At 40.6% G+C, this 15589-nt stretch overlaps 1 protein-coding gene across 2 annotated transcripts in view; it reads right to left on the bottom strand.

Annotated features, from left to right (window-relative positions):
* vav3 (vav guanine nucleotide exchange factor 3) overlaps nt 1-15589 on the bottom strand; it is a 149456-nt gene that overhangs the window by 115287 nt on the left and 18580 nt on the right. For both annotated transcript variants that reach the window (XM_074693155.1, XM_074693156.1), the window contains exon 2: nt 12553-12669. In XM_074693155.1, the coding sequence (XP_074549256.1) occupies nt 12553-12669 (117 nt within the window). The remainder of the gene's footprint in view (nt 1-12552; nt 12670-15589) is intronic.

Raw genomic sequence — 15589 nt, 5'->3', positions numbered from 1 at the left:
AGCACATAAATATATCTGGAGCTCAGCCATCAGTGCTTTCTCCTGCATTTAACAAGTCAAATGTCTACAGGGCGAAGTCTGCCGTGCAGCTGTCAGCCAAATAATCACACTAACTGTTTCTGCATGTGTTCAGCCAGGAAAACAAACCTGCAGAAAAAAAACCTGACGTCCATCATTTTACCATATCCTCTTTGTTTCCTCTCTGTGAGCTCTCTGAGCACAGTTCAGACCATGATGATTCAGAGCAGCTCTGCTCCAGACTGATGAAGGAGTTAAAGAGGGTTCAGGGCTTTTTCAGGCTGATGGTTTAATTGCAAAGTTATCCGTCTGACACCTTCAAAGCTGGGAGGTCAAACCTTCCCACCACATTGAAAACATCCTGCTGAAGACTGGAGAAATCTACACCATACTCAGAGGAACAACAAATATATGATTTTACTACAATTCATGCTGATATATTTAACACCGACTTCATCTGAAGACATGTCTTAAAGGCGGACTGTGTGCAGTTTGTCCTGCCGTTCACAGACTGACCCTGAGTGTCCATTAGCACGGAGCAGACACCTGATATCTGAGCACACGGATCTGCTGCAGCAGCTCAGCTGAAGGACAAAGGAGGGGGGAGAGATGGAGATGATGATGAGGATGAGCAGGGGGAGGGAGGGATGCATCGGCCTTTAACAGAAGTTAAATTTATCACAGTCAACTGAGCAGGAAGACACCAATCAATAAATGCACTCAGTCTGTCTGCTTCGTCCTCTCCCTCCCCCAGCCTGCCGTTTTCTCCCCCTCCTCCAAAAAGACAAAACAGCATCTTCATCCTCCTTAAAATATTTGTCGGGCTGTGGGGACGTTGTTAGTATGCAGAGGTTATGATAACCTCCATCAGAGGAGGACTGCAGCCTCGGGCCCTCTGACTCTTCTTACACTTGAAACAATGTTTTGAACTCCTCAGAATAAAAGGCTCTTATTTCTTTAGCTTGGAGTTAACTTCAACAACAGACCAGTTTAACCAGGCCAAATGACACCATCCAGATCAAAGTGACAGTTAGACTCCAGCTGTTTTCACACCTGAAAAAACTTCTTTATATAAAACAACTCTAAACTGACAGATTCTTGACCCTGATTTCATCCACACTTTCCTACAGTGGTATCACTCCACGGCATTCATGGTGAGTGAGTGGCCAGATTTTCTGCTTTATCCTCTTTGCTTTATCCTACTGCTCACCTCAGCTCTAGGTTGTTTTTTTACTGTAGTGTTTTTACTACAGATATGTGGACACAGGCTCCGCCTCCTTTCACCCAAACTAAATGGACAGTATTGATTTGTGAGAGCATCTGACAGAGAAGACAGTGAGGTCAATGTGGGAACTCTGAGTTCCTGAAACTATCAGGGCCTGATTGTTCCGGGATTATTCTGAAAATGTCGGAAGCACGAGGCGGTTTCCACAAAACGATGGCAGGTCCTATTTTCTCAACGAGCCAAAACAGTTCAATGTTTCAACACTCCCGGCACAAAAACACCCACTGTCCTTTTCTCTCAGCTAGTGCTCTCTGTTGGAAATGGTTTCGAATAGATCCATACTCATCAATGTGGCTTATTCATACACAGCCAGTCAAACTGAGGAAGAGGTGAGACTGCAGGTACCACTGCTGTGTGCTAACACAATCAAATGTTTAACTTCTTTATGTTTTCAGAGTAAAGTCTTGCTTAAATAAAATCAAACACAAAGCAAACAAAGGAATTTAAAACAGACTCATCATTGCTGGGATGCTGGAGTAATGTGAGACAACTTACAGAGGTTTAAACAACCTCTACCTCTGAAGAAAATGTCTCTTTTTAATTGCACACGCTTAAATGAGAATATGTGATAATTGCAAAAACAATGTAAATGCCATATCTGTACAGCAGGTTGAAGAGTTTTGCAGACTGTTGTCATTTATTCTTGCTCTCATCTACACCCCTGATTGAGAGCAGAGACATTAAGGCCATGTCCACAGTTGCCAGGTATTTGGGAAACTGCTTATAGTTATATTTAGGCCTGTCATCCACTCAAAACCACAGTTTTACGTCACTAAAATTATTGCTTTCTGAAACCTCTGGCTAAAGTGAAGGTTTTGGAAAACTCTGGTTTCATGGTTTCGTGTATACGACGGGAAACTGAGGTTTTTGGTTCTCAAACATCACAGCTGAACGGGTTTTACGTCTGAAAAACACTGCCAAATACGGGTTTGGCATGCTTCTAGCTGCACTTATTGGCAGATTTTCTGAGTGTGTGTTACAAAAGTATTTTTAAAAACGACTGAAGGGGGGTATTCGTTTCTTGAAATACCTGGCTATGTGTGTACAAGGCCCAAGTGCTTCATCTTCCTCTCCTTATCATCAGTTCATTTGCAGCATTTCCTGTGTGCGTGCTTTGATTTGATTCATGACGCAAGAACACTGATAATAAAAACTGTAAAACTACCTTTCAGTGTGTTTTGTCTTTTTTATGTACAACTGAACTATGTTGGTTGGAGAACTGTCAAAGCCCCATTTCTCAGTATACAAAAGTCACTCAGTGTAAAAAACACTTATTCTCTACTGGGTTGGATTTCTGCATAGCAAACATTTTTTGATATATTCAAATTTTATGCCGATTAATCACTGCACCATAATAGTTTTATTCAGAGCAGTTTTGTCGGAGTGATCACATCTGTGTCAGATTTACATTCCTTCATTCGATTTACGAAGCCTCAGCTGGAGCCGGTGCTGATCTGGATGATCTCAGTTTATTCGAGATGATAACAGAAGCAGACTGAGGAGATGTGAGGATCATTAAACCTCTTTGTGTCTGTCTCTCTCTGTCTGCAGCATGCACAGACTGATTTCATTTCAGATGCATAAAAAGCATGCAGCTGCAGAGTGCATCATCTCAATGCTCTGTTATTTACATATCTCACAGTGAAACAGGTGCAGGTGTTTCTCCTCCTGCTTCATTTAAAGAAAGCTGTGCAGAAGGAGAAATGTGAATGCCTGGAACACAACAAACGATGAGAGGTTATTTTAGCTTAAAGCTTTCAGAGTTAACCAGTCAGCCAGGTGTGCTTTTATGTCTCTGCAGCCTGACTCTTAGGTTTTAAAAACAGGCTTTAATCACAGCGTCTATTTAAAATTCAGTTTTATGCAAACGACGAAAACATGAAATTTAAATTATCAGCTGCAAACATCATCTAAACAATCACCAATCAGCACCTCAAAAGCATTCCGATAAAATCTGTAATTTAATCTTTTATGAACTCACACATAATGTGTCAGTTTCTACTTTTCAGAGGTAATGTGCAGACAGCAGGGGGCATGTAGGAGACTCTATGGAGTCTCTTTAAAAAAGGGGGTCTTCCTTTCCAAATTAACAATGTTGGATGTTGATACTAAAGGTCTTCAGATTTTTAAACTACTTCAATTTCAGATGCTGAATCTGTCCCTAAACTGCTTAAAACTCTCAGAAACATTCTGAAAATAGCAAAAGATCATTACAAGAGCTATATGAGACTTGCTAAAATGATGAAGTCATCACAGAAGGATCTCCTAATGACATGTTGGACCTCAGATAATAAGGCCTGCTCATAGCTCTGCCCTAACAGGCCTCCAGTGATATCTCCACTAAGAAGGAAGTTTGTGGAGCTGGGATTAGGGGTGCACTGATCACAATTTTCTGGCCGATCACAGATCTTTAAAAAGCCTGACCTGCCAATATCGATTTGGGCCAATACCGATTTTATGTTTTATTTTGTATAACTAACAGCATAAACCTTCAATCATCCAATCTAATTTAATTGAAAATCATTGAACAATACCTAATACTTTGAAACAATAAAATCGTTATGTTTTAACTTAACAACTGATAAAGTGTTCTGAGTTTAGGTCTCAGAGCAAAAAGCGTCAATAGATGGTTGTCAGACCTTCCTGGAGGTATATAAGATTAGTTTCATATGTAAGGATCGGCCAATCACCGGTCCCATAAAAATAAGGAAATAGGCACCGATCGATCGGCCAACCAATGCATTTGTGCATGTCTAGATTGGATCCTTCAAAGTCAATGTTTTATCCAAGCGGCAACCTCTGGTCTAAAAATATGAGACAATGCTGAAGTGTTAAAATCTGCTGTTTCTCTAGTGTCTGTTTGAGGCTGGCTCCAGAAGTACCTGAAGTCACATACACACCAAGCCAAAAAAAGCTGTTTTCACAGCAGAAATTAACCTATTTACAGCGTGGTACAAAAAACATCTCCCGTTCAAAGCGCTGAATTCATTATCAACATACACTGAACAGGAAGGTTTTTTTCTTATTCGTCAGTTGAGAAGATATTAATATCCTAGGCTCACCCAATCAGAGGCACAGCTCAGCTCACATGACTGACAAAACTGACTAAAAATCTGTTTCAGAAATAGACAGGTGACAGCGGGGAGACTACATCCATTAATTCTACAGTCAATGGTTTTGTCATCAAAAGTATATACAGTGCTCAACATATTTATCAGACTATCTGTCATTAAATGGGAAAACCAAGTGAATGAACATGAAATTAGTTTTTTCATCGCCCATGAAAGAATTTATTTGACTAGAAACCAACAGTACAGTAGACAGAGAAGAATACATATGTTCTAACCCCAGACAGAAAGGCCTGGAGCAGGTAAGAATCAGGCCTCTTATTTCTTTTATTTTCTAATTTTGAACAGGAACTGTAGTATATCTTATTAAGTGCTTTGTCTTTCATTAACTTTCACATTAAGATGAGAGCTAGTGGCTGTAACCCACCCTGAGGTCAGTGAACACATCACGCTGCTGTCGGTGTCAGCATAAAGCGTGCTGCACAATAGAACAGGTCAGTCATTTTTTCCACACACTGGGAAACTGTCCATCATGTGACTGAGAGAGTGGAAACCTCCTGTCAGCAACAAGCTGAGACCAACAAGCTGGAGTCAGTCACTAAACAGAAGTGAGAGACTTAGTCATGATGACAGCTGCAAACATGAGGTCTGTGAACAGATCAGAGGTCACACAGGACGTTATCACGACTCTGAAGCTGTGGCTTTCACATTTTCTTAAATCTGAACCAATGCACATGAGAGAATCTGTAAACGCCAACAGATCACAGGCTGTGGATGAATGGCCAAGACAGTGAAGCTGTGAGGAGTGTGGTATTAGCAAAGACGAGGACAGTACAGTTTACTATTTGATGGAATCTTGGTTGTTTATCCTCAGATAAAAGTTAAATTTCTTCTTATTATGGCTCCAAGTTCTCTAAATGCCTGACCTCTGGTGCTCTGCCACCTTCGCTTCTCTCTTTCAGATGTGTATCTTTGTGTGTTTTTCTGCATGCTCTGTGCAGCAGAGCTTCACTCCTCCCTGCAGACCCTGAAACCCTCCATGTGTCTGTTAGACAGATGTGCAAACCAGATGTTGGTGCACTGAGGAGAGCGCTGCACAGACAGAGCGGCTGCATGTTTCTCTGTGCAGCTACAGTTTGAACAAACAACAAGTCTGAAGCTGTTTGTTCAAACTGTGTCAGTATTAGTACAAAGACAACGTGTCACACCTCCTTCAGAGTTTGCTTCTTAGGACCTGAACCCCTTGAAAGACTTTGCCTGTAAGAGTCAGAGGAGGAGAAAGGAGGAGAGAAGAGAAGTGCTTAGCTGCTGTTAGAGGTCAGCTCCTCTGAGCTCAGATGAAAACACGTCCGGTTGGACAGCAGGCTGGAAAACACCTTCAGACTACAGAGAGAGGAGATCCAGCTCCTATTTCCTCCCAGACAGCAACACACAACCTCTAAATACACAGGAACTCATGTTTTATTCAGAAACTGTGCTGTAGATATCTTTAAATGGACAGACTCTAGGTGAGTGAAGCCTCGCTCAGCCTCTCTTCTCCCTCCTGACTCTCTGCAGACTCAGTCAGCCGAGATCTACAGAGCTGCTCTCTGATTTCAGAGATGTTAAATTGACTCTGAGTAATGTGGGATTCACTCAGGAGAGTCATCAACATGTTATGCATGAACAAACTGGAGTCATTGAACAGAATGAATTGAACACCATAAAACAGAAGAGGAGCAGTGTGTTTGAAACATTTATCAGCTCCTCTGAGAGGAGTGTAACCTCTCACTGTATCTCACGCTGATCTCAAAGGTAAAGAGCTCAGAGAGAGGAGCAGTCAGGAACGGTTGAGGCTACCAGAGATGAGTTTCACTGCAGTTTCTGAGTGTGCTGCGATTTCATTTAAGTCCATGTGAGGACTTTCTGAGTGATCTTGAAAAAGTGTCACATCCAGATATATGCCTGATCATAATCCTCAACTTTAACTGAGGTTGAAATGCTATTTCTCAGCATCCCGATAGGGTTAGACAGGACTGGATTGATTTTCAAGGTCCCTATGACAACAACACCACGGCAAAAAAGTTAAGCAGTGAGGAGCAAGATCTGTCTTTTTATTTTGTGGAAACAGATTTATCAGTTAATTTTACAGCAATGCTGGACACTAGAGCGAGATTATCAAAAAGAAAAAGGATGTTGGAACAGAAGAAAGCATAACAGGGGAGTGATAGAGCACAAGCTAAAAGCTAAAACATGGGCTAAGCTTTCAATGATAATGTCCATTCCAACCCACAGTCAGCAGTTATTCTGCAGTGGTCTGTTCAAACTTGAGAGTCTATCAATAAAGTGAAGAGTGAGGTTACGTTAGCTCTGCTTGGTAGATGAGCACTGGTAGAATCTAACCAGGATTCACTAACATTACACATTATGGACTGAGCACCAGGATGTGAGCAGGGCAAAATATAGCCCACTACTAAACTACAGTGCAAACTGAGTATACAAAGTTTGATTGTTGTCACGTTTCAAAAATAGCACCACTTAACTGTTAATAAATACATCAAAACAAACGCACCCTGGCGAGAGTCTTGTCCTCACACAAGTGGGTGCAAGTCCTTAAGGTTGAAACAGTCTTTATCCTGAAAAAACACTTTTTTTATCTGGATTGTCCTCACAGCCTCTTTGAATGAGAGCTAAAAGGAGGAAACAAGAACACTGAGAGAAGCACCTCACACTGTAAAACAGGGGTAGACAACCTTTTCCATGATTTTTGCCACTTAAAAACCCACTCATGCTCAAAGTGCCGAGACTTACTTCTTTCATAAAATTGACAGTGAGAAATGGTGTAACTTCCTCCTTTTGCCTCGTTTTTAACAGTACAGAAAGTTCTGAATGTGTTGCTTTGTTTCATATACTGTGCTAACACTGTCTTAATGTTTGGTCTCAAAAAGACACTGCCCACTAGATGTCCTACATGCCATACTTTCACAGCAATGGGTGCATATCGCTCAATCTTCGGCCATCTCTGGCAATAGATTAATACTACCTTGTCCAGCTTTGTTAAAAAGACTGACTGGAACTTGGTTTGTTTGCCTTGATAACACTGCAAAATGGATGCAGTTGCCAGCTAACAGACTGACGTCCCAATAGATTTGCGGTGACACACTTGCAAGACACATTTGCACACTTGTAACGTCATGATTTAAATTTATCATTTAAGGTTATTTGTTAAATTGCTACGTAAGAACATATATAGTGTGCTCAATTTCTTGTTAAGAATTGAACAGAATACACCACAATAGTTTTATTTTTTATTTTGTCCTCTGCCATATTGAAATTATTCTTTGCGTGCCAACATAAAAGGCCAGCTATGGCACCCATGCCCTAGGTTGCCTACCCCTGCTCTATTATGTCATGAAATTATCGATGAATACTGCTCTGTGACCTCTGCTCAATAAATGAAACCAAAGACTGTTAGCTAAAATTGGTAATGTCCCTTTCATCTCTAAGACACTAATTGAACTCAATGAAGCACATTCACTAGAAACAGTTGAGTGTCATCATCCCTCACTATGTGATCCATCAAGGTTAAACAGAGCAGATTACTTCCTACACTCCAACACAAACACACTCATAAAGTCCTGCAGCTCTGTGCAGTTTGCTCTTGTTTAGTGTCTGACTGAGGAGATGAGCTGTTAGCGTCTCTTCTTTCTGTTGCTGGATGAAGGGAGGACAGTCTCATGGTTTGGTTTTAAGCCTTACACTCAACCAATGTGACAAGCTTTGTCATCACAACAAAGCTTCCACCCAGCAGTGAGTCAGGAAGCTCAAACACACATTCACCTTTGTGACAGCTGCACAGATGAGGTGAAAGTGTTTCTATATGTACTGAGGTTGAGCACAAACCAAATCATACAATATGAACACATTTTGTGTTGAGAAACATCATATTTAGGTCATCCAGAGTTGTCGTCATGATCTCTGGAGTGCGACACCCCTTATTAAAACTGTACTGTAGATTCCCACCAGCTCTCAGCAGACGCAACAAGTGTCTCCCTGACTGTGTGTGACTGTTGTGTGTTTGTAAATTAGATATTTTTCATTTTCCTAGAGAGAGCATAATCTTGTCCCAAATGAATACATAACAGCTTGTTTTAGAAACGTGCAAACAGCCTGAGCGCTCAGAGATGCTGTTTGTTCTGCAGTTAGGAGAGCATTTAACCCTTTCAAAAGCTCTGGGATTACAGGGTTTTTATTTCATTTCCACAGTGTTAGCAAGAGTAAAACCTGCAAAACCTTAGCATACTCTCATTTTTGTACTCAGTTATGCTAACCAGATAATATCTGTAGCTTAATCCAGAGTGTCCAACATCCTCTCATATGGAATAGGATAAGATTATAGATGTGAGCCTGGAAGCATAAACATGAAGTTTGCAAGTTTAGGAGTTAGAATCAGTGAGGTGGAGGAAATGCCTGATAAGACATGCATCACATCTCAGATATTTTTCACTTCCTCTTCGTTTTCTGACGGCATGAATGAGTACACTGACGCTTTTACTTTAAACACTGTGATGTTTGTCAAACAGCTGAGCATGGACGGTTAGACTCTTACAATGATGGTTATATTTGTGCTTAAAGGTGTAATATCAACAATATCTAATCAAAATGTACAGTAAGAATTTTGGACTCTTGATCGAATTACACATTTTAGATTTTCCATTACATCCTTTTTACATATTTTTAATATATTAATCTAAAATCTTTTGCTGGATTCTGTCAAAGCAGCTGGCTAGTGGGTGTTGGTTTTGTATTTTTGAACTTGACTTCTGTGTTCACTGTTCTTGGACTAAAACACAGAGACATATTCCCTGGATGTGAAAACGCACTTGATGATAAACCTGATTCTTTGTTTTGAAAAGTTTGGGTTGAAGTCCAGTCAGCAAAAACTTACCATCTGCTCTGCACGCTCTGCTAGGTCCAGTGTGAGTTTGCATACTGAACCATCACAGAAACGCACTTTATTCACACTTCTTAATGCACATGTAGTAAGAGACCTGACACTTGTTATTAGACCTCCTGTGTCCTGTGCTGAAATATTAAGCACAGAGCTGAATATTGATCAAAAAGGATGAAACCACACTGAAACTTGTTCACGTGTTTCTCTCCAGAGTCAGGATGGAGATGTGTGTTGGTACATCTTGCTTCCCTGTGAGGGTGTAAGGGAAACCTGCAGACTTAATGGGTTTTAATTATAGATGCTTTGATGAGGATGTTCACAGATACTTAATCCAGCGCAGAAAATAAAGGATAAAAACTGCTGAGTGAGTCTGAAGCTGCTCGCGATTGCTCCTCTGATCTCTCTGTGTTGAGGATCAGGAGGGGGTTTCACTGACACATAAGTCGAGTCAGTATAAACTTTGATTCAAAAACCCAAACATCATCTCTCTGTAGAATATTTTGAATAAAATCACTTTGAGACATCTTATATAGATTGATGAAGAGGCTGTGTATGACCTGATTGATGACTCCAAGATCATTTTACAGCCAGTCGTAAATGTATCAAAGAGTAAAACACTGACAGGCCGTAAACTCTCTCTTGTGGCTCTGTGAGGTTAGTGTTTGTTAAAAGGGAAGTTTAAAAGTCAAATATATTATTCCATTCAACATTAATAGTTGAAAGTGTTTACATTCAGAGGTTTGTTCCTCTTTAAACAGGACGTAGTTTGTGTTGATTTGTTCTCTTACTGACATTTTAAATAACACCGAAAACAGATGAAACCATAATAAGAGTACTGCTCCTTTAATCAAACATCATTTGTGAGGACAGAAATAATACTGAATGGTATCATGGCTGCAAATTAAAATAATGTGAGGTCAAAAATGTTGATTTTGTTCTGCCTCACCTTGTGTGTGTTACAGTTTTCTCAGAAAACTTTGTTTGTCCACTTCCAAAGGAAAAGAAAATCCTTGAAAAATGAATTCAGGGGAGTCATTAAAGGGTTAAGGGTTTAAAGGGAGGGTATGACATCAAGACCAGTAGCACAACCCTTAATATGACACTGAAACCTGATTCATTAGAGATATAGCATAATTTTAATGGTTAAAGTAACCTCCAGACTGTATAGATTTTTTTTAAAAAGCATTTCAAGGATAATCTATGAAATTACATCATGATAAGTAAAACAGTGGTTGTAGACACAGGAGAAGCGTTTGCAGAGTCCTGAAGGTTAAACAGAGCAGTGACAGCTCCCACTTAGTCTCTGTGTCCTCATGTCTCTCTCTTTCACACACATTTAAAGCACGACAGACCTGTCGTCTTTTAAACCCCAGACGTTACGTTCTCAGGGTCTCTGCTCCTCTCTGCTCGCTCTAATTAAACCTCCGGGGGGCTCGACGGGGTTGGCAGGGCTGTCAAAGAGCTGCAGACAGTTTCACAGCAGAGAGCGACAGTCCGATCAAAGTAATGAACCTCAGGGCCGACTTCTAACCCCTCGTAAAGTCTGCACGCTGAGACCGTCTCGCTCTAATGAGAGGAAGTGATTAAACTGCTGGGTCATCCTGCTGACTGCAGCTTAATGTTACAGAGAGGGCCTCAGAGCGGGTTTATTAGCACCTTTAATCAGGGCTGGAGGGGGAACTGAACCTGATAGGGGATCACATTAGCCGTAATGATGATGATGAGAACTTGCAATAATTATTCTCTGTATGGATAGAATAACCAGCCTATCATACATCAGAAATAAACACCATCAGTCTGCAGCTTTTAAACAATCACAACCAGCTCCTCTTTTTTTTGTGCAAACTTTGATATTTCTGTCATCAAACAACTTCAGAGACACTGAAAACAACAGGTTCATGTTTAAAACTTGTGACGGTTAATCTAGAAAGGAAGAGACGCGTGAAGATGACTCCCTAACCAAAAAACAGGGCAAACATTGTTAAGAACAGCTCTGCTTGCCGCTCTGAATGGCATATGCTTGACAGTGATTAAGATTAGGGATGGGTGAGTACCCATACCAGGTATCAGTATCAGGCGAATACCTGCCTTTTTTCCAGGTATTGGTACTTGTGAAGGCTGCAGATATCAGCAGCCGATACTCAAAACAAGAATATCTTACATCAAGCAAGTCCTCCTCACTAGTAGTTGCATTGCTGCGGTTGAATTTAAATTTTATATATCAAAAGTGCTGGTAGTATCTGTACTTAAGTACTCAAGGGGGATTCCTCATACTGGTTTAAAAGTGGAATTGAACATACTTAATTAAGACACTGTGATTTAATTTAATAGTCTTACAACTTGGTTTTTATCACCATGACTTAGTTAGTGATATTTCCAAAACAAAAAACTTGCAGTAGCTCAGCTCGCAGTCCCTAAACTTGGGTAAAACTACATCAGAAACATTGAATACAATAGGTTCATGTTAAAACTTCGGTGCCCCAGTCAGCCACAGGTTTACTTTGTTTCTGAGATAAGGAGACCTTTATGGACCCCAAGAACTGAAATCAAACAAATGCTGTTAGCTACAGCTCAGCTCACAGCCCCCAGCCCCCTAATCTTCTTTATGCCCATCAGCCAGTAATATAGAGTGATTTACTATGCTTTACGGCCATATTCTGTGCTTATCTACTTAATTTATTCACCATTACTAAGTGATTATATATTCTTCCTGATATTGTCTTTGGTTTCAAACAGGTTAGGCTTTTGTGAAAATTTGCTCACAGCAGAAAACCTCTGAAACAAATCCTGATAAAAGACCTGAGCTTACAGCAGCGCAGCCCACAGCTTCCCCTAACCAAAATATTCTGGATATTGACAAAGATGCTCTCATTTGTCATGTTAAACGTCTTGATCCAAAGTTTATTTACCAGTTTTTTTAAATATAACTTGTCATATGCTGCATCTAGAAAATGAAAACAGTCTCATCTGAGCAAAAACTTGAGAGTGCGCTGATGGACATGCCAAACTGTAAATGGTTGCAGGACTTCAAATCATTAACCTCTAAATGATTAAAACTCCTACTGTGCATGATGTGCTTCACACATTGTTCTGTTGTGCACTGACCACTAAATATGACCCACAGAGCAATGAGACTGCTGTCTCAGTGACAAACTTCCACGTTAACAACTGAGAGGGTGCGTGGATTCAGTTCAGTGTTATGATTCATCCGGTTGCTGACTGGTTATAAGTAAGTGCTACTTCCTCACCTTTCCGAAGTCTCTGACGTCGAACAGGTCGAAGGCCTCGAACAGCTCGCTCCTCCTCATGCTGAACACGTCGCTGCATGCTGCCAGGAACGTCCGGATGTTCTTCAGACACAGGAACTGTAGAGGACAGAGAAGATCATCTGTGAGCTGCTCGGACTGAAACGTGCTGCAGCAATAACACAGGTTTTGGGCTTATTTCACAGAGCTGTGTGTGTTTCACGCTGTAAGCCTGCTGTGGGATCAGAGCTGCAGCAGCTCACTGGAGGATCTCTTTAACAGAAACATGAATCAGGGTTTATTGGCTCTATGAGAGCTCCCTGTGTTGTTAATATGATGTATCTCTGCTCAGATGGTGCAGTGGAGCCGAGCGTAATTAGAGGAAGATAATTCACTCCTGCTGTGAGCGTACGGTGCAAACACAATAACAATTTGAAGGCTGACTCTCAGAGAAAACCTCCCTCCTCTGACACACATCTGCTCCTCTGTCTGCAGATATACTCACTCTTAAGATATGTTTAATCCCCTGTTTATGATATTTACTGACACACAACCTACATGAAAACAGAGAATTCATCAGATCAGTCAGCCCTGAAGATAATCACTTCAGTTGAGATGAATTGAGATGTAAATAAGTCTTTAAAGCTATTATGCATATTAAAAAATATATAATACTGATACTGAGTATGGTTATGTAAACTTTATTCCAGCTTTATTTTTTAGCACTCATCTTTACTCCTGTTTCAAAAAAGGCACATGCCAATTATGTTCCCCACCTGTGGGACTATCTGTCTCACCTTGTCTGACAATATCTTCATTTAATTGGGCTGATAGATGATGTGCCTCTGTTTGCTGATGGTTCATTTGTTTTGTCTTGGATGGATGATGCATCACAGGTACGAACAGATGAGAGCTGCACATCTCAAAGCTTGTGTAATAAATGAATCGTTGGTTATTGTGTCTGAATGCATCCTGATGATGATTTTATTACCAAGACTAACTTCATCAGACTGATTGTGCTGACACTGTTCATATGAAGCTGTCTGCACTGACACCGAGGGGAACACAGAGCAGTGAACTCCCCCTCCCCAGCTTCATTAGAGCTCAGCGTGAACTTTAGCCCTTGAACCTTCACTCATAGAATCAATGAGTCTCTGCTCTCATCCATAATGTGGTGTTTGGAGCCTAATCAGCATCTTAAATCTCTCTCTAATAATGTAAACGCTCCTCATCCATAAACAATGCATCCTCAGCATGCTGCAGTCAGCAGAGAGGGAGAGACAAAGGAGATGAGGAGAAAGAGGGCGCCTTGATATGTGCAGCACAGTCCAGTTTCCTGTATTTTAACTGTATTTTACTCAGTAACCTTCCTGTAGCAGAGACAGGATGAAGAAACAGAGACCTGTGATGAGAGACGTGAGTGTTAAAACTGTCCACAGCAGAGCTTCATGATATGATGTGTTAATAAGCTCCCTGCCTCAGCATGGAGCAGTCTGTGGTATCATTACATAGGGATAATGTGGCATAATGAAGGATGATTTTTGCATGTACAAGATGTACATGACGGCCATTTTCCTCTGACCTCATACTCAAATGTGTAATGTTTTATGTTGCTCTATTGCTTTCCTGAAATCAAGTCTGATGAACATAAAAAAAATCTAATAAATTATTTTGATGTTAATACTTCACAACTGTTAAGCATGACAGGAATACATTGTCTGCTAAAAAGGCCATCTTTAAAAGGTGAAAAACTGATATGAAACTGTCTTGGGCTGATGACCACAAATAATGAACCACAAACGATCAGAAAAGAAGTCAGTTAAGGTACATGCTTAGGTGGTTCAGGTTCTCTGACATACAGACCATTTAAAAGTGTTTTAATTCTTAATTCAAGATTTCTAATCTTATCCTTAAAAATAAAGTTCATCTTTAATGTCTCAGTTTTATAGATTGTGCTTCACCTACTTCATCACCATAACAAAATGAAGCCAACTTTTGAACTATTTACTTGTTGCATTACTGTTTCCTAGCACTCAATACCCGCTAAATACGGCTTGAAGAAGCTAGGTTGGCAGCACTGCTTCCGCGCAGGGTGTCTGCCGAAACAGACACGCCAGTCCGGGGTGCTCACCTGCTAACATTCTTACGGGAAAGCTGGCTGAGTTTGGCCATCAACTTAACAGTTTGGTCACTCAAGGAAAAGCGCTTTTTTTTTTTTAATTTGAGAAACTTTGGAATACTCAGGCAACTTTAACTTACTTTACTTTTCTTTGAAAAAAAAATAGCAACCCTCCTATCCACCTTTAAATCACTGATCCTACTCAGTCAAGTGGCTTGGCATGATGCTGCTGTGTGGTAGGAAACCAGAATGCGGGGTGGAGTTCTTTTTGAATTCCCCTACTGATAAAGTGGAATGGATTTTCATGTGAAGTGGCTTTCTGTGGGAAACTAGTAAATCACGGAGTGGATTTCTATTGATGTGGGTTTTCTTGACAAAAAATAAAAAAATGGAATGGATTTGAAAACAGATAACAATCGATCTGAGTTTTGAAGACGAGACGGACACTGCGTGAAAAATCAGGGGTGTGGCGTGAGTGCGTGTGAAGCCAATTAATTGCGTGTGTCTCACGGCCAATGCGTGAGAGTTGACAGCTACATATGTCAATGTTTTGTTAGCCATTAGCAATTTGGGAAGCTGCTAATGTTGGCATGCAACAGCTTACAGTAATTTCACCTTCAGGCTTTGATAAATGTGTCCAAAATATGAGCTTAGACTGCAGTATTTGCTCTTTTTTTTCGCTATATCAATATACAAACTCCTACTTACTCCAATACCAAGCACTTATGAAGCCTCCTCCATTGTTGCCATCCCCAAAAGTCATGTTTCTATGTTTCAAATGATAAAAGATGAAACATGTTTTGGACCGTGAAGCCACATGTCCACATGCTAAGCTGACCTGTGTTGTAGTGCTAATGACTAACAATGAATCTTACTCTATTTCGTCTCACTTCATTGATGTCTGGAGTTTGCTTCACTATG

Source organism: Halichoeres trimaculatus, unplaced genomic scaffold, assembly GCF_033239565.1.
Source record: "Halichoeres trimaculatus isolate MK-OKI-2021-1 unplaced genomic scaffold, fHalTri1.1 fHalTri1_scaffold_18, whole genome shotgun sequence".
In the NCBI taxonomy this organism is placed as follows: Eukaryota; Metazoa; Chordata; class Actinopteri; order Labriformes; family Labridae; genus Halichoeres; species Halichoeres trimaculatus.
Note: the sequence above shows the minus strand (reverse complement) of the source record. Positions and strands in the feature narration are given on the sequence as shown.